Source organism: Trachurus japonicus, chromosome 5 (genome assembly GCF_045865225.1).
Source record: "Trachurus japonicus isolate A0001 chromosome 5, Traja_1.0".
NCBI lineage: Eukaryota > Metazoa > Chordata > Actinopteri > Carangiformes > Carangidae > Trachurus > Trachurus japonicus.
In genome coordinates this window covers 27,070,966-27,094,279 of record NC_140911.1, presented here as the reverse complement: position 1 = coordinate 27,094,279, position 23,314 = coordinate 27,070,966, and the positions used below count along the sequence as shown (strand labels likewise).

The 23,314-nt window shown below is 41.3% G+C and overlaps 2 protein-coding genes across 7 annotated transcripts in view; one reads left to right on the top strand and one right to left on the bottom strand.

Moving 5' to 3' along the window:
* Positions 1-1,502: 1,502 nt before the first annotated feature.
* Positions 1,503-12,280, top strand: LOC146987739 (T-complex protein 11-like protein 1). Its single transcript, XM_085777084.1, has 10 exons — positions 1,503-1,815; positions 2,635-2,725; positions 2,850-2,976; positions 3,067-3,187; positions 4,509-4,729; positions 5,702-5,838; positions 7,948-8,111; positions 9,664-9,845; positions 10,269-10,441; positions 11,199-12,280. Exons 2-10 carry the CDS (start codon positions 2,647-2,649, stop codon positions 11,429-11,431), a joined length of 1,437 nt encoding a protein of 478 aa, XP_085633210.1. The 5' UTR covers positions 1,503-1,815; positions 2,635-2,646; the 3' UTR covers positions 11,432-12,280.
* A 1,010-nt stretch (positions 12,281-13,290) lies between these two features.
* The window catches only part of anks1ab (ankyrin repeat and sterile alpha motif domain containing 1Ab), a 42,955-nt gene continuing 32,931 nt past the window's right edge, over positions 13,291-23,314 (bottom strand). For 2 of the 6 annotated variants that reach the window (XM_085777078.1, XM_085777083.1), the window contains 7 exons: positions 23,112-23,183; positions 22,767-22,850; positions 22,510-22,647; positions 20,393-20,569; positions 18,382-18,480; positions 17,394-17,491; positions 15,723-15,961 (listed from right to left, as the gene is read on the bottom strand). In XM_085777078.1, the coding sequence (XP_085633204.1) occupies positions 15,928-15,961; positions 17,394-17,491; positions 18,382-18,480; positions 20,393-20,569; positions 22,510-22,647; positions 22,767-22,850; positions 23,112-23,183 (702 nt within the window). In that variant the 3' untranslated portion in view covers positions 15,723-15,927. Of the gene's footprint in view, positions 13,937-15,299; positions 15,962-16,891; positions 17,492-18,381; positions 18,481-20,392; positions 20,570-22,509; positions 22,648-22,766; positions 22,851-23,111; positions 23,184-23,314 lie in introns of those variants that run through there. The other 4 variants (XM_085777079.1, XR_015035858.1, XM_085777080.1 and 1 more) reach the window with 4 other exon arrangements.

Here is a 23,314-nt window from a genome sequence, read left to right as displayed (position 1 = left end):
AAAGCTTGAATGCAGAGAAACCGTCTAAGCAGCTTCTTTCATGACATTGATTTTCCTTTCATGAGGAACTCGCCAGTTTTCTCCAGTAGATTTAAACTGCTTACAAATGATCCTTTTTTTTTTTCAAAATGATTTACAAAAATGTGACATCGATTTGTTTCATAAGATGCTAAATTATCCAAGGAACAATTGGGGTACTCTGTGCTTTGCACAGCCCTGGCACTTAGTCTTTTTCATTTGAACAGTAATTCAAACAAGTTTATATGTACATAGCAGCTCATGTGAGGAAAGAGACTGACTGTAACTAAGTGTGGAACTGTCTTTTTTTAAGTTATCCCTGTTATTTTAAAACAGAATTTGAATGGTGTTCAATATTTTGAAATATGCAAATATATAAATATCATGGCCTGAGAGTTGTTTTTAATCTTTTTTTTAATGAAAATATGATCATATCTATTTGTGTTTTGTGGCTGTGATAAAAAAGTCAACTTTTCTAGATAATGCTTTGTTAAATGCTTGTATTTATCAAAACGGTTTGTTACACAACATTTTGCAATTATAAATGATTTGCAGTACATTTCTGACTTGGGGCCTTTTGTGAGTGTGTTTGTGAGAAAGAAATTATTAAGTGGCTACTATCTAAACCAAAAATAATAAGATGAAATCCTGCTCAAAATTGTCAGATTTGAATATCATGAACCATCGATATTTTCTCTTCATCAATGAGAGAAACAATCAAGGCGTTTGTCATTGCACTAGTACTAAAAATATCCAAATAAGTTGAACTTTGTTTATCCCCCACTGGGCGATTTGTCACAGCATAAAAACAAAGTAGCTACAAAAACCTCTTTGTTCTCGTACTTTTATTGAAGGTACAGGGACATTTCAAGACGGATAGACAAGATGGGAGCACGGGGAAAGATTAAAACATTTTTGAATCGGTGACATACAGTCTGATCTGTTATAAAATTATGAACACATACAACTCGGCTGATAATTTTGTCCACAGTATTTAGGTGGGATGTCTGTTTAGTTAAACTTTAAAACTAAACTTTAGAGCAGAGGGTAAAATGAAGTCACGTTATAAAATACTAGACTGTGTCCATTGTAAGCATTTAAGAAAATAGGCCACTATGTAAAATGATAAATTGACATTCATTGTGGTCAGTTATTCACCCTCCTTTGGTTCTTGTTATTTGTAGAAGGAAACAGGACATTTCCAGGTGTTAACAGTCACTCTCTCTTACAATGGACCATTCACACAAATACACCGACCGTTTTCCCTTTTGTTTTCCCCTGAAACACAATGGAGGGTGTTTTTTTTTGAGGAGTAAACAGAGAGCAGGTAGACCGCGGTGAGGTTAGTGCATGGATGTATTATTAGTGTTGTTGCGGCCGGGGGATGGGGGGCGGAGGTCGGAGAGCAGCGGAAGCGTGCAGCACTTTCACGCCCACTGTTTTGATTCAAGAGCGGACGGAACCATAAGAAACGAGCGATCTGTACATCGACGTCGTGTGTGTAGCTGCACAAAAGTCAGACGTCTGATATTTTTAGATTCAGATGTGGTTTAGGAAAGCAGTGGCAAAAGGGTTTAGATCATGTGTCGAAACGTTAACGACGCCTGTATTTTCTACACTCCCCCCGTGAGGTCGACGGGAATGGTTTAGTCCGCGTTTAAACTTGACCGTTGGTGACGTTACTGTACGTGGATTTTAAATACTAGAATGAAAACACAGTAACTCACCTGTTTAATGTGACCGACGGTTATTAGACCTCAGTTATTTCGGTTATTTCTCGGGAAACAACAACACCAGGTAAGTTTAACTTTAAAACGTGTCACATTTTTAATACAGTACCGTTTTAATCCTCCGTAGCCTCTATACTCACACTTTGTATGTGTGTTTTTTAATCATATGGTGACTTGCTAGTAAGTAACATTTAGAAAGTACCACTGTCACATTGTAACTCATAGGTTGAAGCCATGCACTTTATTTGCTTGATAGGATCAAAAAGGCTGCTCAGTATTTGTAACTATTGATTAGAATGTAACGTTATATATTATATTTGATTTGACCATAAAGGTCAGTTTGATTGTAATGATCATCAGGTTATCATTATTAATGTTCAAAAGTGATAGTTGAAGTGGATCTAGTTATTAACTAGGCTAATTATTTTCATTTTATTTTAACTATTTGTTTAAAAAAAAAAATCTGACTAGTTCGCCAGTTTTAGCTATGAATATTATTGTTGTTGTATCATTCTTCATCTTTATTTTACCTGTTCAGTATTTTTGGTGTTGTTATGCATGGTGTCCAATCCCTAGTCTGTGTGTCTCAGGTTTACCAGCTGACATTAGTAATGCTTATTTACATTATGGATTAAGGTGCTTGTTGATATCATCATCAGCCCAGCACCTTAGCAAAGTAATACCATCAAATGTCTTGTTTTGTTTGACCAACAGTCTTAGCTGCCTACAATGATTGGCAATTAATTTTTGTCCGTAACTTATTGATTTATGAACTGATCTTTGTGACTCCACATAATTGTATTGTGCACTTTGTTTAAAAAAGGATAAAAGATGTCGAGCTGCATTGAGTTGATGAGTTACTGTGTACGGTAATTGAAATGTTTAGGTTGGTGCTGAGATGCCTAATCAAGGAGACAAACCGGTGGACGAACCCCCCACTGACCTCCCTTGTCTGGAAAAGCTGGACTCTCCTACAGGTATGGAGCTTTATTATGGCAGTTATTGTTTTCAGACACGTTCAGGGACCATTAGTAATTGAATTATTACCACCATGGCAGTTTTAATTATCTGTGGGTGTGTGTGTCCTGTCTGTGGTGTCAGGGAGCCCACCCACTGCCTCATTATCCAGTCTGATGGAGCTGGAAAATTGTGTTTCCAACCTAAGCCTCGCACATGAGATAGTGTTGGACCCAGACTTCTGCTTCAAACCCAAGAGCCCTGCAGACAGGCAAGAACCACTCCTGTTTTATTTCTAACATCATTTAGAAGTTGAGTCACTGTTTAAGGTGTTTTTTCCATTCTCTTTCTCTCTCTGTAGTCTGGAGGGAAGAGTGGCGGAGATTGTTCATCAGGCTTTTTGGGACAGTGTTCAGGAGCAGCTGAGCAGTGATCCCCCAAACTACAGCCACGCTGTCACTCTGCTGCAGGAGGTCAAGACTGTAAGTCGCATTTTCTGCTGGTTGCAAAGGACCTCAAAAAGCACTTCAATCAGTTCTCTCAAGTGTTTATTACCATTGTTATGGTTGGCCACAAAGCTCATTGACCAATGGTCAGCAAATTTACATTAATTAATTAATTAATTAATTAAAATATTCATTATTTTTTAATTGGTGAACCTGTTAAGAGCTGATTTCATACACAGCTGGGTGGCAATGACATTTACTTCATCAATAAAAGATTTTATAATGTACTGTTGTAATCAGTAGTAATTAAAACAGTGATGGTGTTCAGGTGTTAACTGTGAAATTATATTCTTGTTAAAATAACATATAATATTAAAGGGACAACGAGGAGTTTCTATTTGGTTATAAAAAAGTCTCACATTAATGTGGGTGAATCTACGCTACCCACACTTGTTAATGGCCCATTTTCAATAAATATATAGTTTTGTCTCTATCGTTATTTCGTTATTATTAGTGGTGGTGGAAATGCTGGTCGAGCCGACCAGCGTTTCTTTACTTTCGGTTTCGCGGACGGCCGCTCATGAGAATAACGCTGCCGTATCGCCGTTTATGGTCGGAACTACGACGGTAATTGAACCTCTTTGAACCTCTGACTTTAATTCTTGATGAATGAAAACATGAGTCTGTCTTGCGCCGGTCAAAGAATTTCACGGTGCGCGGAGGCTCATAAATGTAGTGTTAAAACGCTTCGCTTTTCCAAAACTCCTTGTTGTCCCTTTAACGTTAGTATTATATATTAGTGTTATAAATGTCATTTGTATTTTTTGTGGTCTATTACTAAAAAAGAGAGCATGAAAGAACAAACTATTTTTGTTTCATTTTAATTAAATTTAAGAAGAATCTATACACGTGATAACCAACCAACCAAATGTAAAGCAATACTATAAGTGTGATAAGGTAAAATCTGCTAGTAAGACTGGCCCACTGATTCATCAACCAACTGTCCAAGATCTAAACGCATGTATTAATAAATAAATACACAATTAGACAGTTTTAATTAAATCACCTCATAACAAAATTTGTTTGCGCCATGGTTGTTTTTTTTGTTTTTTTTACTTGTTATGAAAGTGACTCAGAAGATGAAGCAGTGACACAGGGCCAGTTTTATTTTGACAGCTGCAGTGAAAATGATGCCATAAATCTTTTTAATGTGCAGGTCCACATATTAATAAGGATTAGATTATTAGGCTGAACCAGTTTATACAGTTTGTATGTGTTTGGAGGAGAGTAATCGACCTTCACACAAACTCTTAAACCTTGAAGGATAAACAGAACTCCACTTGTTGTTTCCTCTCAGATGCTCCAGTCCCTGCTGTTGCCCCGTCACGTCAGACTGAGATCTCAGCTGGACGAGGTTCTGGACATGGAGCTGATCCGGCAGGAGGTCAATCACGGAGCCCTGGACCTTCACAGGCTGGCGCGGTACATCATCAACACCATGGCAGCTCTGTGTGCTCCGGTGCGTGACCCAGAGGTCAGAGCACTGAGGGATCTCCAGGACCCTGCGAAGCTCCTGAGGTGAGCGGCAGGATAACACCGCCTTTACACAATGAGCTTATGTCTGACAGGAGATCAAAAAACCCAGGTTATTTGACCTTTATCCGACTTCTGTCACATAATAATCCCTGTTGGCTCCATTTTACACAAGTCCAAGGTCTGCAGCCAGCTGTATTCCTGTAAATGTCTCTGATAAACCACATTATTGTAATGGAAAGTATTTTTCTATGGAAGCCCTCTGTGGCCATATAATCATCCATTTTATTTCCTCTGAAATTTCAAGAAAAGAAACATTGTTTTCCCGAGATCACATTAACATGGTTGATTAGATTTCCGTCGCACAGTATTCTGATCAGCATTTCTTAGCCATCACCTGGTATCCATAGAGACGCTCAGGTCTTCAAAGATGGCCACCTATGCAGTTAAAGACGACATCAGATTCACTGAGCTTGCATTGCAGATAAAGGTGAAGCCTCCCTAACCTTTTTTTAAATTTAGCACTAATATTCAGCCTATGTCGGGCCTTGATTAAACAGACATACAGTATGATGTGCTGATCAATATTTTCATGTTCATTGCGGACACTAAATTATGTCTGTGCAAATTCTCATTTGTCCAGGTCAAAGGCATCTCTAGGGAATTGAATCAGGTCAACTGGACTTAGCTTTTGATTCAGTTCCCTAGAGACACTAAATTATATTTCCTTCAATGAAAAGCCGCTAACCCTTTCTGGAGATCTCTAGGAAATTAAAATCCATTATCGCTGGAAAATGGAGAAATAAAATGCATGAATATATTGGCCAATCGGCTTCCGTGGTTTTCACAGGTGGAGTTTATAACATTTACGTGATTATTCATTTATTTCTCTGCGATTAAATACTATACCATCATCTGCTCTGAGAGATTCTGAAATCTGTTCATTATAAAGAGTGTGCTTTTTTGTTTACACTTAAGTTTTTAGATACAGCCCAATAAGTTTCACTCTTCCCTCAGGGAGATCCTCCGTGTGCTGGAGCTGATGAAGGTGGACATGATAAACTTGACCACCCAGAGTCTGAGGCCTTACCTCCTGCAGCAGGCCGCCCAGTACGAAAGGACCAAATTCCAGCAGATCCTGGACAAGCAGCCTGGTGAGTGCGCTTAAATCTCTCCCCTGACTGCTGCAGTGTGAGGATGGACCGTGAAGGTGACCATGACAATGGAGGATTTATTCGATCATTGGTCATTTCAGTTTTTTAATTAAACAAAATTCTGACCCTTGTCTCTCTGAAGCTCCGTTCTGCCGTTTCTCAGCATCTCATAGATGGGCTGAGGAGCTGCAGAGCCCATCAATGATGAACTCTGACGGCTGCTTTAGCTCAGATGGTAATCTGTGTGAATTACAGCTGGCCGATCAGTCATGAGTGACAAGGCCCTGGATGCTGACAGTCGTACAAATGAATTCATTTGGCTAAATTGAACAATTATTTTAAATGATCAATGATGTCAGTGATTGTTCAATTGTTCTATAAAGTGTCAGAAAATAATGAGAAATACTCCCAGAGCCTGAGGTGACATCTTAAAAACTGCAATCATTTTAGAAATTGAAACATTTTAGAAGCATATCACGTTTTTTCTTTAGTTAAGATAATTGATTAATAACATCACTGAGTGATTAAAAATCTGACCGTTCCAGTAGAGTAGTATTTTGTCATTTCCATGGTGACCCTCAGAGCTCAATGCACTCTGACTTATGCAAACACATGCACAGCAAATACAGCCCCACAGTACAACAGAGTGTGGGTGGAGGTGCCATGGGACGTAATGCTAACAGAGTCCGCACACCATTTTTTGTATGTGTTGTCCAATCAATGAATTTAATTATTGTCTTTTCTGGAGTTGCAATGTGTTGAGCTCTTAGGGCCACCCTACATTTCCTTTAATAACAGATACATACATTTTACGGTAACACTTTACAATAAGGGTCCCTTAGTTAGTTAGTACATTATTAAGCATTAATATATAAACTAATGTGTTAATGCATACATAATGATAACTAATTACATTATTCAACTTTTATTATTACTTAAAGCAGAAGTAAGTGGTCCGGTCGTTTTCGCTAATGCTGCGTTCCAGGCAGGCTTTTGAAATCGTAAATTACAGCTTCAAGTCACAACTTACGACTTTGTAGCGTTCCAGGCAACCCACTCGTGTTTTTCCGACCTGTTTTACCGGTGAAAGTCACTATAACGGCCACTCGTAACTTCCGACCGGTGAACTCGTACCAGATCGAACTGGTACGACTTCACGGTCGGAAAAATACGAGTTTCCTTGAACGCACCATAACAGTCCTCGTCCCTACGTCGCCACATTCACGGCGTCCCTTGGCTGCACACACAGCCCTGCATGCCGTTCTCTCTCCTCATTGGATAAAAACTGTAGGATACGATAAATGTTTTCTCTTCGGCTCAGAGCAGAGCAGAGGGACTGAGAGACCTGTGTTTCGGTCCAAACACCCTATGTAAGTGATTGCTGTCGGAAGATACAACTATTTAAGACTTATATTAACACAAATATATCACTTACTTCTGCTTTAATCATTTATTAACTAACTTTGAGTAATAAACATTAATTAACTGCGTACTAATAGGCTACATTAATTAATGTGTTTCCTAATCCTAAGTAATACATAATAATGATTGTCAATATATCTGTAAACAGTTAATTCATGCTTAATAATGTAATAACTAAGGTTAATTAAGGGACCCCCATTGTAAAGTGTTACCAATTTTACTTACAAGTTTTTACTTTTCAGTAGATGATCCTGATGGATTGGATATTTGTCTCAAAGAAAGTACAATAACAATACAGACAACACATGTGCAGCACACAGTAGTGCAAATGAGCAGTAGCAGCAGTTGGGCTAAATATGTAAATAGTAGAGAGCAAATGTTATAATTACAATAACAAAACAAGTGTCTCCTGGGTCATATTGTGTTCAATGTGGATCAGGAGTCACACACTTTGTAATATGATTCAGCGGGCCAGATGGAAGCAGTTTGTAACTGGAGCGCTTATCGACTGCAGTCAATCACACACTGTGCAAACACAATTTAAATGGTGGACATACGCTCGATTGTGACAGTTTTACATATCATTTTAAACACCATGTGGACTTATGCTAATTGCAGTTTCAGTCTTGTGTTATCATAGTTGTTGTTTTTTCTAAGCGTATGTCTGCATTTTTCCATTCTCTCTAGATTTTCTGGATAATACCACCGCTTGGCTGAAGGTGGCTTTAGAAGAGGAGTCGGCCATCGCAACTCGGTCTGGTTCTTCCAGTCCCGTCTCCGCCACTGCCGTCCTCAACCGGGCCTACGTGCGTCTGCTACGCTGGGACCCGCAGGACCACAGATACCCCGAGGTCAGCTGCAAAACGACATCACACCACGCCTTTCATTTGAGTGATATTTTATTGATCATCAGGGAATATTTAGCCTCTGTACGCACTCCTCCTCACCCTGCTGCACATTACAGCATGTGACAACACTTAAAGCAGAAGTAAGCGGAATGTTTGTGTTAATATAAGTCTTAAATAGTTCTATCTTCCGACAGAAATCACTTATATAGAGTGTTTGGTCTGAAACACGGGTCTGTCAGTCACTCTGCTCTGCTGTAAGCCGAGGAGAAAACTTTCCTTGTATCCTACAACCTTTATCCAATGAGGAGAGAGAACGGCATAAAGGGGCGGTCCTCTCTGTGTGTGCAGCCAAGGGATGCGCATGAATGTGGTGACGTAGGGACGAGGGCGGGACTGCTAACTCCATCGGCTGACAGGAAGTTAGCCAAAACCACCGGATCACTTACTTCTGCTTTAAAGCAGATATCAGTGGAATGTTTTTGTTAATATAAGTCCTAAATAGTCCTATTTTCCGTCAGCAATCACTTACATGAAGTATTTCAGCCTAAACACGAGTCTCTCCGTCACTCTGCTCTGCTGTAACCCGAGGAGAAAATTTTCCTTGTGGGATACAAGTGTTATCCAATGAGGGGAGAACGGCATGAAGGGCTGTGTGTGCAGCCAAGGGATGCGCGTGAATGTGGTGACGTAGCACGAGGACCAATTGATGCCTGACAAGGGCGGGGGCTGCTAACTCATGGTGCGTTCAAGGAAACTCGTACTTTGTGTTTTTCCTTCCTGTGAAGTCATACCAGTTCGATCTGGTACGAGTTCACGGGTCGGAAGTTACGAGTGGCCGTTATAGGGAACTTTCACAGACAACAGGACGGTAAAAACACGAGCTACGGGTTACCTGGAACGCTACCAAGTCGTAGTTGTGACTTGAAGCTGTAACTTACGGTTTCAAAAGCCTGCAGAGAACACAGCATTAGCCGAAACGGCCGTGCCACTGATATCTGCTTTAAGTGCTCGTGTGGCGTTGTTGCTCAGTGGTTTTTCCACTTTTTATTCTTTTTTTGTTGTTGTTGTCACATGCACCCATATAGATCAGTCAGATCGAACCAAACATTCCTTCACCAACATCAGTTGTTATGCTTCTTTGAACAGTAAATGTTTTAGTTTGGTAACATGAGTACTTGTTGGTGTGGCTGAAATCTAACATTTCAACAATTGTAAAACGTTTTATCCATTTCTCAATTTCCTTTGACCAAAAATGTATTTGTATTTTTGTGTTTTATTACTTTCCTGTTACAGGTGACACTATGTGGATTTTCTTTTTTTTTTTACTGTAATTAAGTCATCATTTCTGTTTATTTATTTCCAGTCATTTGAACTATTTCCAGTCTTTATACATCCCTACTACTGTAGCTACCTTACAGCTGCCACATGGTTGGGGACCTGTTGTTGTTGTTGTTGTTGTTGTCACTCAGACACAGCTGCTTGGTTACATTTACGCTGAAAACCCCCAGTGATTCACCATATGACACGCGACCCTGTCCCGACCTTCCACACACAGATCGCGCTGATGGACCGAGGCCGCCTGGAGGCTCTGGGCCAGCGGCTCCAGATGCTGGTCCTGGAGGCGTCGGTGCTGCTGCTGGTCAACGCTCAGTGTGGGGACGCCGTCCTCTCCCTGCTGGGGTTTGTAGATCAACTCAGGCAGTCTGTCGCTGCCCTGCTGGAGGGCAGTCACACCAGGTAAGAGGCAGATGTGGTGATGCATGTACTGGCTGTCAAAGGGAACAGGTATTGTATGAGGAGGAAACCAATGGAGGCGACAGGAGGCAACTAGCTTGTCAGAACGGATCCAGCTAACCTCATTCTTTCTGTTCATGTCATGATTAGTGCATGAGTGTGGAGCAGCGGCATGTGATATCCAAGCTCTGTTCACACGCTCCAAGCTGCAATACAATGTAGGACAGGCCACTTCTCCCTTAATCACCTTTATTAAGATGTAATTTTATTTAATCTAAACTTCTCAAGAGACCCAGATGTTATTAAAGACCCTTATTTATCGCACTCAACGAGCCCCAGAAGTCTCTGCTCAACAGCGGCCCTGTGACCTATTATAATATACTGTAAATCTGATGAAGCCTGCTGGTGATTTACCTAACGCTGCAGGGATGCTGACCTAAAGGGGGCGCTGCTGGGGCTCGGGGAGATGGTGGTGCAGCAGGTGAACGAGGCTGTGAGCCGACACGGAGGAGCGGCGCTGCTCCGGGACAAACAGGACCTGCTGAGGGGACAAATATCCGACCTGTGGAGACACAACAACCCCGTTCGCACTGTCACAGGTCAGGATGGGGGGAGGGGGGGTGAAGGAAGACCTGAGGCTTTTATTTATGTCTGGATTGTGGTGGTTGTTTTGTTTATATATTTTATGGAGAAGTACATTTTGATTAAAGAATTCGCAGTGAACTTTTAAAATAGTATTAAACTAGTGACACATCGTTTTCACTCAATAGGTGGAACATGCCCTGAAACTAAAGTTTATTTTCTTAATTAATCTGACCATCAAATATGATTAATGGATTGTTTTGTCTTTAAAATGCTTGTAACAGTTTCAGAGAGAATATAGTGATGTCCTGACGGGGCTTCATATTCACAAATATAAAAATACTATCACATTTAGATAGATAAATAGATAGACAGACAGACAGACAGACAGACAGACAGACAGACAGACAGACTATTACACTACTGTTGTTTGAAGTATTTATTGATTGATCCCATTTGATAACTGAACTCACATAACCTCCGTTGTTGGTTGTCATTTTTTGTTGAAGGTGTGGTTCAGAGAATTCAGACATGGCAGGGCGATCAACAGAAACCTTCAATGCTTAAAAGTACATTACGATCCAGGAAGGGTTTAATATTTAGATCTGTTCATCTTCATTCACTTCACAAATTTCAGTCGACAGGTGGAACATGCGTTACAATCTCATTCAGTGAGGGTCACCTCTGTCCACACACGGATGCTTTTTAAACTTGAATGTGTGCTGCTGCAGAGAGCCTGACTTGTTTCCCTCTCTGCCTCTCCATCAAACGTAGGAGAAAGGGTTCAGGGCTTCCTCCAGGCCATGCTGCAGGGCGGCCCCGCTAAAAGGAGTCCAGAGTTGCCCGCTCCCCTCAGGCTGGTGAGAGCTGAGCTCGCCGAGCTGGGGACGGCCTTTGGGCGAATCGTCCACTTCAACAGAACCGTCTTTGGTCCCTTCTGTGCACCCATCCTCAGGAAACTGCTGTTCCCACCAGGAGAGGCCGAGGCCGGGGAAGACTCACGCTAGACTGACGGCGACCCGGACGACCTCAGATGACCTTAACATAAGCTGCCATGTGCCACTGAACATGTAGCTTTAGTGTAAATACAGTGAGTGAGCATGTGGAGGGGAACCCAGTAGTGATAGGTCAAAATCTAAAACAATCAGCCTGCCAACACGGCTAAATTAGAGCCAAGAGCATCTTGCTGTTTGTGGATGGGTATTTATTTCCCTTCTGCTTTATAGGAAACATTTCTAGTCTCAAAAAGGAAATGTTTCAGTTTGTATATTATTAAAAGTTTTGGGTTATTCTTAGAGTGCATTTTAACAGCACAAAACATTAAGATACAGTTTGTGTGAAAGGAAAGACAGGATTGACAAAAAGTTTGTGGTGTGTTAATGGGAAAATTCTGCAAGAGGCAGATTTAGTCAACTAATTATGAGTCTGAAATGATCCGTGCCTGGAAAACATCTTTGTTGGGTTTCACACCGTTCACTCTCCAGATAAACACCCTCAGGAAAAACTAAATACCAAAGAAAATATGCTAATAGTTTGAAAACATTGAAAATGATACTTCAGATGTAATATGTAGCTTGTTTCTTATCTTTATATTAACAGATGTTTATGTTTAATTTGCCAAAGACAGTTGCACTTTTTTCTGATCTCAGCTGATGGTTGTTTATTGTTGTTGTTGTTGTTGTTTTTTTATCCTTTGACCTCGAATCAAAAATGTGCTCAGTGTTTCCCCCACAGTAGTTGGTATTATTGAGGAGTGGGGTATTAAACAGATGCTTATTTGTAAATAATTCCCAAATTGATTAATTTTCCATTTCCAGGCAGCCACTCAAACAGCACAAAGAGTCACAGCTCACCTCCAGGAAATCCACTGCTGCACAGACTTAAAATAGGAAAAACTAAACACAAGCAGACAAACTAAAATCTTAAACACAGTGATTCAGAAAACTGTTAAAAGGTTTTTTGTCACAATAACAAATCAGGTGCAGATAATGGCTTGCTACATTACTGAAATCCATTTGCTCTATGAGAGGAACACTGGTGTGTGTGGTAAAATCCATCACAGTGAACATCAAGTGTATACATTATTATGTGATGATGCAGTTTTAACACTGATTGAACTGAATATGAATGGGCTCTTTGCACAGCTCCACTACTTCCTGAACTTAATGTTGCTCCTTCATTTCCTGTCTTACATTATTGGACAAACTGATTAATCCAGGTGTGTCTGAGGAGTCATAATGGTCAGACACACCTGGATTAATCATTGAGTGGAGCATACAAAAACACAGAAACATAACTGATAGGCTACTGAACTGAGCTGCGGGACTTTCTCTGCTTCACAGGTGTTCTATTGACCACTGATCAGTGTTACATTAATGGTCAGTAACCATATTTGATCCTAACAAACTTTGCAGAAACAAATATAATTCCAGAAAGTTACAGTTTCAATTAAATTATGTACTTGAAGTTCACGTACAAATGAAGCCATGGTTTGGTTTCATTAGTGTCATAATTTGGGGAGAATCCAACTTTTATCATGTAACAAGTTTTTTTCCCCTTCTAAATCCAAGTGAGTCTGTTAAGGGGAGTGACAATAACATTAAAGATCACCAGGCACCTAAAGGCCTGACATAAATGTAACATATGACAGAAGAGGCTCAAACTGGTACTGATTGTTTGAATTACAAGTTGCACCACCCACCGATCTCTACTGTAGGGGAAACACTGATGGCGTAATTGTACAATAATTACTGTGTTGTTTTAATTGTCACTTTAAAGTTTACACAGCTGGTGTAATGTTTCTTTTTTTTTATCTTTTATTACTCAACCATAAAAAGAAAATCAATGCTGACAACAGACTTCAGAAGGATTCTTTTGTCATTGTATTATTTAATTTCATTAATATAATATTGCTTTGAAATTTTAAACAGTATCACATTTTCATTGACAAACCATACTCTGTCCACAAACATGGGCAAAGCATTGTATGCTGGTACAGTTTTTTTTTCTCTCTACATTTTGTTACATTTCTCTTTACCCTTTAATAATCCCCACAGTTACTTATCTCCAATAGACCTGAATCAATAGAAATGCTCATTAATGGTCTATATCATTAATGTTCTACAGTGCTCTAAACATTACAGTACCTACATGACAAGATCAGAAAGTCACATGGAGGCCAGGAATTAGACCTGACCTTTCTCAAGACAGGAGTGAAACCCCCGGTCCTGTGTGGCCAGTGGTGTGGGACAACAGGTTACCTTTCGTCAGTGTGTTGGGATTGGATTTGGGGGGCAGTGGAGGAGCAGGGGGATATACAGAGTGAGATCTAAATGTCAGAGTAGCACTGGTTGGCCCTGCACGTTGCGTAAGGCTTACCTCTCATTTTCTCCCTCTCTATCTCTTTTCCACTGCTCTGCCCTCTAACTCAACACACGCAAACACACTCATCGCATCGGCTGCTCCCCTTCAACTCACAGCTTGGTATCCGGAAACTTGAACGCTGGGGTGAGCTACACAAGGAAAACACCAATGTTAAAAAGACTGGTACATGCACAGCCATAACATGCCACCAAAACTTGCTTTAAATAGCTGCTGCTCATTAAAGTGTAATGCTTTTATATTATGCATCCATTACTAGAGCAGGTTGTCTTGGTGACACACAAAATGGAAGAACATACGTGACAAAAATGTTGGGAGGAGTGACGACAATGGAAACATGGAGGAGGGATGGAGATGAAATCGCTGTATTTGGTGTGTAACAGAGAAGAGGGAACATAAAAAAGCAGATGGCAGATGAGCGAGAGGAGACGAGACACTGCTACGGTACATACAAACGACTGCTCAGGCCAAGTGCATCAAAGGGTACAGAACACAAAAAACACTGCCAACATGCATCGTCAGTGGAAGCTAACAGTTAACAGTCAGAACAGAGTGGCAATGAACACAGCCACGGTACCGCACACAGACCGGTTACATCTTTAACAGTCAGTCTCCAGACACACCGTCTTCTGGAGAAGGAGCTCAAAACCTCACGTCTCCTGCAGCAGCAGCAGCGGCAGCACACACACATAAACGAGGACAGTGGCCAGTGATGTAACAGTAACAGTCCAAACTCCCATGAGGACAGACAGAAACAAGGCATACAGCACGCACAGCAGGTAGTGCACACAGGGGAGAACCCACAGATATGTGTCGACTCCACAAAGAGCATTTCTGAGTCACAGTGCAGGAAGGAGCAAAAAAAAAAAATCTTGTTTTTTTTGTTTTTTAAAAAAAATAAAAATAAAATAAATAAATAAATAAAAATCGTGTCACGTTCTCAGCATAACAAATCCATTCGCATTAACATCACACCAGAGCAACATTTAGACTTGGCCTCTTTTAATGTAGTGGAATTAAATCTTTTCACTGCCATTCATTTTCAAGTGACATACTTTGCGTGTACTGTACCTAATTCTAAATTGGTGTGAAACAGCATGGATACCTACCCATGTAATCATGATAATAAGATGCTATGTTGGGAAACGTGCGCCAAATTGTGCTCAGGGCTCGTTAATATACTCCAGTTACATGAGATCATATTGAAGATGTTTTTGTTTAAATTACCAAAATGGTGAAACCTGGAATCAGAGTCAGTACACTCCATATGCTTCCTTTCTTTTTTCTTTTTGTTAGTGTTCTTTTTATTTTTTGCCTCTGGTTGTATTAATGTCGGGATCCCGTAGTAATCCCTTCTTAATCGTCCTGTCCCAAAGTATTTCAGCCAGCCCCCGTCTATCAAAAAGTATCACAAAATGCACTAATGTCCTATATGCACCATAAGAAAAAGAAAAGAGTAGGTATTAAAAGGGATAGTGCCATCTTTTAACACAGTGTTTTTTTTACCTTTTGTTTTTGTATTTTTTTTTAAATTGACAAGAAGAAGATGCTGTGATTTTCAGTCTCTCAGTGCTACCATGAATGCTGAGAGGCACAGGGCAGTACAAGGCCAGAGCAAAGACTCTCATCTGGACAAAACTGTACCATCAAAAGAGCAACGTCGTCCCAGCCAGTCACAGTCAATTCAATACACCAGGAAATTAGAAGTGTTGACTTTTTTTTCTTTCTTTTCTAAGTCTTTTAGAAGCAGGGGAAGGCGTGCAGTTGTTGGGTGGTGGTGTTCAGGGAGGTCGAGGGGGAAAGCGGGAGGGGGGAGGGGCTTTAGTTGATTATAGATAACCCGAAATAGAGTAAGGCTGTTGTCCTCGGTAAAGTGTAGGAAACTTGTCCTCCCGTGTGTGTTTTTTTTTTTTTTTGTTACGAGGGTTCAGTAGTTCTTGGTCCGTTAAGAGTTCAGACATCAGTGATAGATTCATGAACCATCCATCGTGTTGATATTATGACTATTGTACAAATGCGTAGAAAAAAACAGGTTGTTTGCTGCATGTTGCTGTTTTTGTCTTTCATTGATTAATTGTCCATCTTGCATCCCATGCTAGCAAAGCAGCCTCCTCATAGTGCCTCACAGTGGTAGATGCCTGGTAAGACAGGACAGGCTACAGATGGAGAAAGAAACAAAAAATAAACTGTCTTGTGGCAAAACAACCAAACAGTCAAATAAGACAGTGAATTAAAAAGAAAAAGTGATACAAAAAAGAAAAAAAAAGTTTCATACTTTCATACAGATTTGGAGTCTTAATCTTCAATCTGTGAGATATCAAAGGGGCCTGTTGAAGATTACGTTTACTTCTGGGGGAAACTCTTGTTTGCTTTTTTGCTAAGAGTTAGATGATAAGACTGCAACTGTTGCAGTTGTTAAACCACCACTAGCAGCTGGATTAGCCAATTTAGATGAGCACAGATACTGGAAACAGGTGGGAATAGCTAGCACCAACAAAGCCCAATAATTAACCTGTATCTAAGCAACAAAACGCTGTTCTACAGGAGGTGACGAGGTCCCGACTTTGTGAGTTTTGAACAAATGGCTCCAAACAGGTGGAATAATAAAGGTGCAGCCTCTGGGATGTATATATGGGACACCAAGGACCAGGAAATAGTCTGGCACATAGCTGCCTGTAAAGCAGAAGATTTGGATTTTTACAAGTTTTAAGAGGTGCTGGGAAGTGGATATGTTTCCCCCTTTTTCCAGTCTGTATGCTGAGCTGCTGGCTGTAGCTTTATATTTGCTGTACAGGCTTGACAGTAATATTGATCTTCTCATTAACTCTTTGCAACAAAGCAAAGAACTGTATTTCCCAAAATGTCAAACTACTCCTTTAACAGTTTTACTCATCAGCCCCTTTGGTAAGACATCATACCTTGCAATTTATTCCTTTATTATAAACTATTGTAAAAGCCAATGAGGAGTCAAGATACAGAGCAAAATAAAAATGATCATGCTTGTTTTGCCTGTTGAGAATCTCTCTATCTCTCTCTCTTTTTTTTTAAAAAATGGCCTGAATGAAGAAGAAGAATAAAGATGAAACCTCTGGGAGCTATCGGGGATTTGGAGGCAGATGCAAGTTGTCAGGAAGAGGAGGATGAGGAGGAAGAGAAGAGGCAGTTTGGTTGAGAGAGCAGGGCCACTGTAAAATGAGATCAGTCCAGGATCATCCGTTCCAGGGCTCCACCATTGGCTGCAGCAGCAACGGGCGAGGGAGGCTGCCGGGGGTGTTAGGGGGGCACGGGGGGAGCTGCAGGAGTGGTTGTCATGGCGGGCAGGAGGTTGGTGTGGGGGCAAAGGAGGGGTGCAGGAGTAGGCAGCCCTGAGGGGTGCTATACCATCACAGTGAGAAGGCACGGGGCTCGCATGTATATATGTGTGTGTATGTGTATGTGTGTGAAAATGTGTGTGCATGTGTGTGGGAGAGTGTGTGAGAGATAAATGGAGAACCGGATGCGGAGGGAGAGGAAAGTACGAGGGCGGGGGGTGCAGAGGAGGGGGGGGCGGCTGTGGGGATCCGGCCTCAGAATATGGTGGTCTCGTACTTGGTGCTGACGGGGCGCCGGTTGGAGTCCCGCTGGTCCAAGAGCCAGGAGGTGCTGCCCAGGGAGTGCATGTCTGCGTCCATCTCCAGGGGGTCGATCTGCCGGGGGGAGGGAGGGAGGGGGGACGAGAGGAGGGCGTGAGACGGGCGGCAGTGGGAGGCCAACTTTTGCGCCACACTGACAAGTCCTCAGCTCACACACGTGCATGTGGATTAGAGGTAACAGTCCAGTGATCATGTTATAATCACAGACACTCAGGGCTCAATCCACAACATGGATGATGTCTGACAGAGAAGAAACACACTCAGCCTGTGGTAAGCCGCAGCAGTAAAACCAAAGCTACGACCCTCTGGGAGTTTAAAAATACACTGATTAGTAGCTCAAAAGCAACACGTGCTCTACACCAGTGGCTAGTCTCATAACACGAGCAGTCAATGCGCACCATTCTACATACATCACGCTCATTTATGTATTTAAGTAGAAATACCTAAAAAAAAAAAGATCTCAGAGTAGGCATTTGGAAATGTTATATTCCCTGCTCGTGGATGACACCTTCAGTTCAACATGTCTTTTAAAAAAGATAGAGTAGACAACAGAAGAGAAAAGAAGCCTAAACCATCCGACAAAGACCACTTCAACCATCTTGGTTATGACCGCTATGGAGTAAACGCTCACTTTAGCCAACAGTCCTCGTGTAGAGAAGGTAAATCGCATCACGAAAAACCCTCTCTTTCCTGAGTGTGTTTAACCACGGAACCTGAACTAGCTGCATCTTTTAAAAAAAATTCTAGATGTCAGATGAAGATGAAAGATGGGAAAGTAAAGGGATGAGGAGAACGTTCATGGTGGAAGTACTACGACCCACGAAACAAGGAGACAAAGTGCACTGCAGCACCTGGACGACAAGAAAAAGAAAGAGGGGAGGGAGTGGTGTGTAAGCAGATGTGTGATGATAAAGGGTTGAATAGAGGAAAGGAAAGAGAAGGACCTGGACTCCAGGGCTAACAGAGTGCAACGGGAGGAAGGAAGGACGGTGGGTAGTACACGTGTGACAGTGACAGCAGCGGCATTCGAGCAGAGGGGCACCCTGGGAAGCAGGAGGACCAAGAAGACAAGAACAAAGACATGTTAAAGAAAACGAGAGAAAATCAGGACAGAGCATTTAAATGCACCGCATGGACAACGAGGCAGTCCAGAGCTTTTTGTCACCTGTTCAGAGTTGCAGAGGAGGAAATAAAACAGAAGAAAAATCATTCTACTTCATGTGTTCTTGTAATTAAGCTTTGCTAAACCCCACCCCTTAACAGTGACCGTCCAATTATAGCTTAGCAACTGTAACTAGGCACGGCAGGCCTGTCGAGCTTTGGGTTTTCCACATGTTGAAGAGATGTGCATGTTTTTTCCCCCAGCCTTTCAAACATCAAAAACACAAGAGCAAATGTGTGAGGACTGGATTAAACAGTGTATCTACATTTCCAACCCACAGGATTAGTAACCCAGCGTTACGCCAATGGAGCACAGTCTTTTAGGTGGCTGCTTCATAAGGTTACGGTTTACACCTTTAAAAAGCCCTGTTCTAGCATCTCCATTGTGCAACATTAAACCAGCGAGTGGAAGCTCATTTTAGACTAATATTAGTGGCTTTTTCCTGCTGTTCATTGGACTAATGGAGGATGCTCCAGCAAACCCAGCTGTTACCATTGGGTTAGTCAGAACAGAATAAAACATTTATCCTACTTAAAATACTACAGGATATCTACATAGTTTTTCACTGCATTACAAGAACAAAAACTGCTTCTTAATTTCCACGCTGACTTTTTCTTTTTTGCTTATATGCCCAGTCTCTTAGCACAATACTATGCATGTAGCCACCAAACACACTAACACTTTTCAACAGATTCAACTGAATTTTAGTTTTAAAGCAGTGACCTAGCACTTTCAGCAAACCCATGGGGCTGGATGGCGAGGGAGCCGCAGCTGATAAGATTTACTAGCAGTCGTCATTTCATCAGCCCCCTAAATCCTGTGTCTGACTTCTTCTGCCTCAAATCAAAGACCCTTGGAGAATGTAGGAAATCTGCCGTCGTGACGACTGTGAGCTGCGATCGCTGAGAAAATAACGAGACTGCAGTTTGACAGGTGCAGTAGCTTTAGGTGAGGGGGTGGGGCTTAGCGAAGATTCAGCTGCTCCTTTACGGAAGATTTAGAAAAGCTGTATCAACAGTTCCTGTTTCAGTAGAGCAGATTCACAAGCATTAACAAAGCGAGAAAAAAGCATCTAAACAAATTCCCTCCCTGCCTTCTCGTCTAAAACTTTAACAACCGGCCACATTCATTATGCAGCTCTGTGATTACTCCATATATTATCCTTACAGGCAGGTAGTAAAACAAAGTGATTTGTGACTCTGCATACGCATGTGGCCCAGCGGTGTGCGTGCTCTCGGCTGTGCAGCTCTCTCAGGTGGCAGTGATCACTGAATGCTCATTACATGCAGCCTGAGAGGTCAATGCATCAAATGCGTAGCTCGGGGTACACGTGAACATTTACGCAACGCGCTCATTCAGCGGTGAGGAAGCAGCGGATGGGTCCAACCGGCAGGGCACAGCCCCGAGAAAAGTCCCAGAGGAAATCATACACCCGCCTGGAGGCAACAAATAAAACTATTCATTCATCATGTTTCCCATATGCACAACAAGAAAATGCATTTTGATCGCTGTGACTCACACAGTCGGGGGTTTGGGTGAGATGAAATTGGTAGCAAAGTAATGACTCATCACTTTCTACCACACACGCAGCAAATCTTCCTTCGTAGGTGGCCCATTGGGCATTGAGCAGCAGGGAAAAGTCGGTCATGAGGTCTGTGTACCCTTTCTGTATTATGATTGCACAACGTCATGTTTCTGTTCTCCCTCTGTCCTTTTAAAAACTACAGCAAATTCAACACACTCACAGATACACACTTTTCTTTTCTTTTTTTTGTTCGTAGGGTGGTACTCACTGCTGATCTCCGCATGCTGCTCCACGACTGAGACACAGGGCGGCTGGTTTTGGTCTCTATGACCTCTGAGGCCAGAGATGAAGGGGGTACATATTGTCTCGCCCTGGACTGGATCGCCATCTGATAGGCCACCTCAAATGCCTGTCCCAGTGTTAGGATGATCTCGTAAGTCTGCGTCTGTGGGGATGAAAACGACTGCTTTAATATCTGTAAATCAGGATATAAAGCCAAAGTCACAGTAGTTCAACAGCTTTTTAACAGCAGCTTTTCAATAAATTTGAAGTGGATTCACATTAACCTTTAGAAACACAGTATATGGGCCCTTTGAGTCCAAAACAAACGGTCTGGACTCCTAAATGAATCTTCAGGTGAGATCTGTTTTCACAAAGGTGACTCACTTTCTTTTAGGCGGAGAACAATTTCAACTCATAAAATCACCATCTACTGTATTCTTAATATTCCAGTGACTTTAAACTCTTTTTCAATATATTATACAACAACATTAGGAGATATCACATCTTTTTGGCTTGTAAATGTTTGTTTTGACACTGTACTCTGCACTAAAGCTTTGCTCTTCACATTGTCAGGATAATTACTTAGTGTAATTATCCCCTGGCTCTTGGTTGGATATCAAACACATTTTCAGAGAAAAGCGGAAGCTATTTTTGCACAACAGACTGCCCATGAAATGACTGTGTCAAATATAAAAACTGAGGCTCAGAATTAATGTTTGGCTTAGTGAAATCTGATCTTGACTGTTACAACTGGCTCCATGTGTCAGAGATGAAAGATCGTCATCAACCTTCACAGAGGCTGAGCATTAGAACTAGGGCTGAATCGAGTTACTCGATTAACTCGATTACAAAAATAGCTCGAGGCAAAAACTCTGCCTCGAAGCCTTGTTAGGCCTATATGACGTGCAGGGATATTGTTCCACACGGACCGTTGTCAAGGAAACACACTAGCGCGTGATACACTCGGTGCGAAGGCTAAAGTTTGGGGTCATCACAAACTCAAAAAGGAAGAGAACAAGGTGCAGTGTTTCTACTGCAGTAATCCCCGTAATCCCCCCCCCCCCCTCCAGTAGGCTATAGCACCACAGCATCTCCCAGACCGTCATATGTAAACCTACCGTAACTTCTCAAAAAAAAAAAAAAAAAAACCTGTCAACAGACTCCAGTCTCCCGTGCTGGATCGCGTCTGGCTGCAGGTTTGAGCAAATAAAAGCAAGTTCCTGTGAATACACCTCTTAAAGCCCGTTTGAGCAGAAGATCAAAGACCCGACCTGGTCCAATCCGCAGGTGTTGAAGCCTGGACCTGATGCAGCTGGACTCACGAGCATTAATTCTGGCTGGACCACGGCAAAATAAATAAATAAATGAATAAAAGAAGCCCGTGGTCCGACCTGACCCAATTTTTAATCAGAATTTTAATAATAGAAAACATAATTTGTTTTTTATGCCAAGTCTTGACTTATAATTGTATTATTTACATTTATTTATTTATTTTTTATAAATTTTATATTGTTATCCTGTTTGGCTTGATATTTTATATTCTTTGGTCTCAGGTAATTTTCAGGAGCAAAGGAGCAAATGTGCAATCCTTATTTGTAATGTTGTATGTTTAAATTTACAGTAAGTTAACTTACCTCCTACTTGTTGGCACTTGTAATAAATGGGCTTTTTGGAGCCAATAAAAAAAGCCAAATGCTTGATCATTCAAAGCCACATCATTTTTGTTGTTTTGGTTGTTTAAAAACACAAAAAAGAATATCCGATTAATCGATTAATCGATCGATAAAGTGCTAGATTAATCGGTTACAAAAAGAATCGATAGCTGCAGCCCTAATTAGAACATAACCAATGGCTGGACATGGAAATGCCACGCGCAGTAGGAGGGGCACTTCAATTAGACCATTTGAAGAGCTAATCAAGAAAGATATGTCCATCTAGAAGTGCATTTTTAACAGCAGGATTCAAAGGACATTTAGTTTTTCCATTATTGACGGCAACAGTAGATCAAATTTCTATTACATGAAGCAAAAGACACAAGACACTGTGTGTGTTTTGACCACATTTTTTGCATTTTTTTTTTTTTTAGTGTAGAAATGTACTCACCACTTCCACCGTGCTGAAGACATGACAGAAGTGGTGGCCACTCTTCAGATCCTTGGTAATGTAAGCGAAAGTGCAGAGGTCATCTGGGTCTTGGGCAGCACACGAGATGTTTCTGATCTCATGCTCTGCAACTATGGTCTGCAGGAAGGAAGGAAGGAAGGAAGGGAGTGAGTGCTAAGTGGAAATCAACCGCTAATGGAGGCTGAGTGAGTGAACTTGAATGTTTGGTTTGGGCAATCAATAAACATAGACATTACCTTCGTGGCTGCATCAATGAACTTGACCCCTCTGTAGGTAATGGACAGTATGACTACTGGACCCTTTCTTGAATCCTTGGATTTCTGAAACACACACATTAAATAAAGTGAGGGGAAAGTGTGGTGCAACAGAATACATTGGTTCATGCACTCCAAAGGTGATTGAAATAAAAAATAAAAATCAGCTGCCTCTACAGGCAGGTCTCCCTTCCGGATCATGGTTTTCATGTCTGACATTTACTTTTATTTATTTACTTTAATTCATTTACACTCATTTTCAGTTGTTCTTCAAAAGGTCAGTCCAAATGAAAAAAAAAAGAAAAAACTATTTTCAGTAACGTTTACCCTAATTTTAGCGCAGGCATCTTGTGTGGATTCAATCCCTCGTAGATCCCTGATTATCATTGATCCTAGGTACTAGAAGGGAAAGTCAAAACACACCAAGGTTGGGTCAATTTATAAAAACAATAAAATGCCAGTTAGCCTACTTTAGGGGAAACAGTGGATACCACAATGTAAATAGTGCAATTTAAAGAAAGTAAAGCAAG

Coding starts and splice junctions, on each gene's coding strand:
- LOC146987739 (XM_085777084.1), top strand. CDS start 2,647: ATGCCTAATCAAGGAGACAAACCGGTGGACGAACCCCCCACTGACCTC. Junction 2,977..3,066: donor CCCAAGAGCCCTGCAGACAG/GCAAGAACCACT, acceptor CTCTCTCTGTAG/TCTGGAGGGAAGAGTGGCGG. Junction 8,112..9,663: donor AGGACCACAGATACCCCGAG/GTCAGCTGCAAA, acceptor TTCCACACACAG/ATCGCGCTGATGGACCGAGG.